Genomic DNA, 3,191 nt, shown 5'->3' with positions numbered 1-3,191 from the left:
TTAGTATTAATGTAAAATAGTAGAATACTTATAACTAAATAAAGAGAGAGATTATTAAACAAACTCAACAACTCAATCTCAGGAAAGGAAGAAAATATACTGTATATGAGTACTAGCATACTAGAAACATAGAGATAGTGTGAGAGTGGAGAGAGTAGGGGGGAAATAGTAGAATATAAGTAAATAATCCTAAGTTACTATAATAAGCCTGTTCCTGTAGATAAAAACACAAATTTTATTAGTAAATAAACTTTATATAACTAATAGAGTAGAATTACCTTTGTTTCCTATCCAATTAAGTCTAGATTGAAATGAAGCTGAGTTTGTGTACTGAGAATATGCACTTAGATACAGTGGGCAAATTTCTTTCCCACGGGTGGCCCACATGTGGGTCTGACGCGTCGAAGCACAACTTTTGGATTGTCATTTTATAAAATCAATGAAATATTTATTTTTCAATTTTTTACAAAAATAAAACGAGCGTTTTTTAGATAAGATGTTGTAATATATAATTATATATTTTTTATGTTGTAAAACAGTTGTAGTAGTCAATAATATGAGAAATGGCCTTAAATGGCCCACATGGGGCGCCGCGACAGTATGACGGATGTGCAAAAACCGCGGATACCGTGAGAAAGTTATCCGCGGATGTGGTATCCGTGGGAATTTGTCAACCGCGGTACGACACCACAGAAAGCCTTATCCGCTGCAGACCCTATTAGTATTACATCGCAGTGATCTTCTTGTCACGTGCGTGAAGCGCAGCTTCACACATGCGTTGCAGCACATTCGCTACGCTGCCCAACAATAACAAGCAACTCAAACACTTCACGGATACCAAAGGTTAATCCGTATCCAGCTCGACCATTATCAGCATCTGTTATGGACTCGCAGCCACCGATTGTAGTTGACAATGGTACTGGGGTAAGTATCCATATCTTCTTGATCTGCACGGTTGGTACTGTGGTGTATGCCATCATGCTGATGAACATCCTTTTGGTTTCAAGTTCGTCAAAGTAGGTTATGCTGGATCTAATTTCCCGGAACATGGTGCGCAAAGTTCTACGTTTGAATCGTATAGTGTGAAGTATGCATACTGACTGCGGAGCTAGTCTTCCCATCCATTGTCGGCCGGCCGATATTGCGTGCGGAAGAACGCGTCGGTGATGCAGTGATCAAAGACATTATGGTTGGGGATGAGGCAGCAGAAGCACGGACGTATCTCCAAATCTCACAGCCAATGGAACATGGTATTATACGAAACTGGGAAGATATGCGGCACTTATGGGACTACACGTTCTCAACGAAACTGCGCGTCGACCCACGTGGACGTAAGATATTATTGACGGAACCACCTATGAATCCAAAGGCGAACAGACAAAGGATGTGCGAAGTTATGTTCGACGAGTACGGCTTCGAGGGCGTTTACGTCGCAATCCAGGCCGTACTCACGTTGTACGCGCAGGGTCTCACTACGGGTGTGGTCGTCGACTCCGGTGATGGTGTTACGCATGTCGTTCCTGTCTATGATGGCTTTGCGCTCCCGCATCTGACACGACGTCTTGATATCGCTGGACGTGATGTGACGAGATATCTTATCAAGTTACTCCTCATGCGTGGATATGCGTTCAACAGGACAGCTGATTTCGAGACCGTACGGCAGATCAAAGAGAAGTTCTGCTATGTGAGCTATGATCTTGATCTTGATATGCGGCTAGCAGAGGAGACCACGGTTCTGGTAGAAAATTACACTGTGAGACCTATCTAATAAGGTTTATCTTTCTGAATCTAGTCCTTACAATCAATGCCTTCCAGTTACCAGATGGGCGCCTAATAAAAGTCGGACAAGAACGTTTTGAGGCACCTGAATGCATGTTCCAACCCCACCTTGTCGATGTCGAGCAGCCGGGTGTTGCCGGTATGTTTTCTCAACAACACACTTTGCTACATCAAATGTCATAACTTTGCTTTCTCCGGTAGAAATGCTCTTCCAGACAATTCAGGCCGCGGCAGTTGATGTACGCTCGGAGTTGTACAAACATATCGTACTGTCGGGTGGTTCAAGCATGTATCCAGGTCTACCCAGTAGGCTGGAAAAGGAGATGAAGCAGCTCTACTTAACGCGTGTACTCGCGGGCGACCCATCTAGGCTGAACGTGAGTACCAAGTCCCCCCATCGCCTTATTTATCTTCGATACCTGCCTTATTCGCATTTGTGTTTCTGTCACACTCAACCAAATGCTAACAAAAATGGTTTGTTCGCACAAACAGAAATTTAAGATCCGAATCGAAGATCCCCCACGTCGGAAACACATGGTCTTCCTTGGCGGTGCGGTCCTTGCAGATATCATGAAAAATCGCCAGGAGTTCTGGGTCACTCGTGAGGAATGGGTTGAACAGGGTGCAAGGGCACTCGACAAGCTGCAGCGAGGCGAGAACTAGGTTTAGAGCTCGAACAAAAGGTCCATTAGGAAACTTACTTTTTCCCCCAATGTATACTTCGCAAAGTAGATGAAAACTTGGCTAGATGCAGATGCTGCATGCTATCAAGTGTGTGCTTTGCTCACATCCAATATTCGCTTCTCAAAGCAGTCGGTACTTTCACATTTCGAGAGCGTTTAGTTGGTGACTAGTATCAAAATAGTTACCAAGATACCTTCCAATGCACCTATATCTCTTTCTGTTACGTCTTAATTACAACTGAACGAGTATGGGTTATTATTAAAAGCAAAGATAATTGCCAGTTGCCGCTACTATGATGGACAATTGATGGCTACTAACTTGTAACGGAAGTGAACTTTGAACTTGTGGCGTTCTGGTGACTGTTCGTGCGTCAGGAAGTGTACAACAATGTGAATCACGGAAGTGTATAAGAAAGAGCCGATTGCACTCCCAAACTGTCCCCAATCGACTTTTTTAAATCTTCAAGCACACACCGGACTTCCTTCTATCCATCAAGCAATCTCAAGTCTGAACTACACAACATGGCAGATGGCAAAAACATTGATCTTAAGGCCGTCTTGAGTGGTGCGATCTTCGAGGAACCAGAGAAAGATGAGTCTAGCACGGACGAGGAAACGAGAGCTGCTAGGATAGAAGCACAAGAAAACGCGAGAAAGAATAGCAAGTCCAGCACTGATAACGCCGAACCTGGAACTAAGAAAAAAAGGAATTCGCGTACTATCAGCATA

At 43.7% G+C, this 3,191-nt stretch overlaps 1 protein-coding gene across 1 annotated transcript; it reads left to right on the top strand.

Moving 5' to 3' along the window:
- Positions 1-882: 882 nt before the first annotated feature.
- On the top strand, positions 883-2,442 carry FOMMEDRAFT_99057 (Actin/actin-like protein; the record flags this gene model as incomplete). Its single annotated transcript, XM_007272170.1, has 6 exons — positions 883-924; positions 1,008-1,050; positions 1,113-1,753; positions 1,816-1,918; positions 1,981-2,156; positions 2,272-2,442. The coding sequence occupies 6 exons, from the start codon at positions 883-885 to the stop codon at positions 2,440-2,442; spliced, it is 1,176 nt and encodes a 391-aa protein (XP_007272232.1).
- Positions 2,443-3,191: the final 749 nt, after the last annotated feature.

This window comes from Fomitiporia mediterranea (genome assembly GCF_000271605.1).
Source record: "Fomitiporia mediterranea MF3/22 unplaced genomic scaffold FOMMEscaffold_274, whole genome shotgun sequence".
Classification (NCBI taxonomy): domain Eukaryota; kingdom Fungi; phylum Basidiomycota; class Agaricomycetes; order Hymenochaetales; family Hymenochaetaceae; genus Fomitiporia; species Fomitiporia mediterranea.
This window is presented reverse-complemented; position numbering and strand designations above follow the sequence as displayed.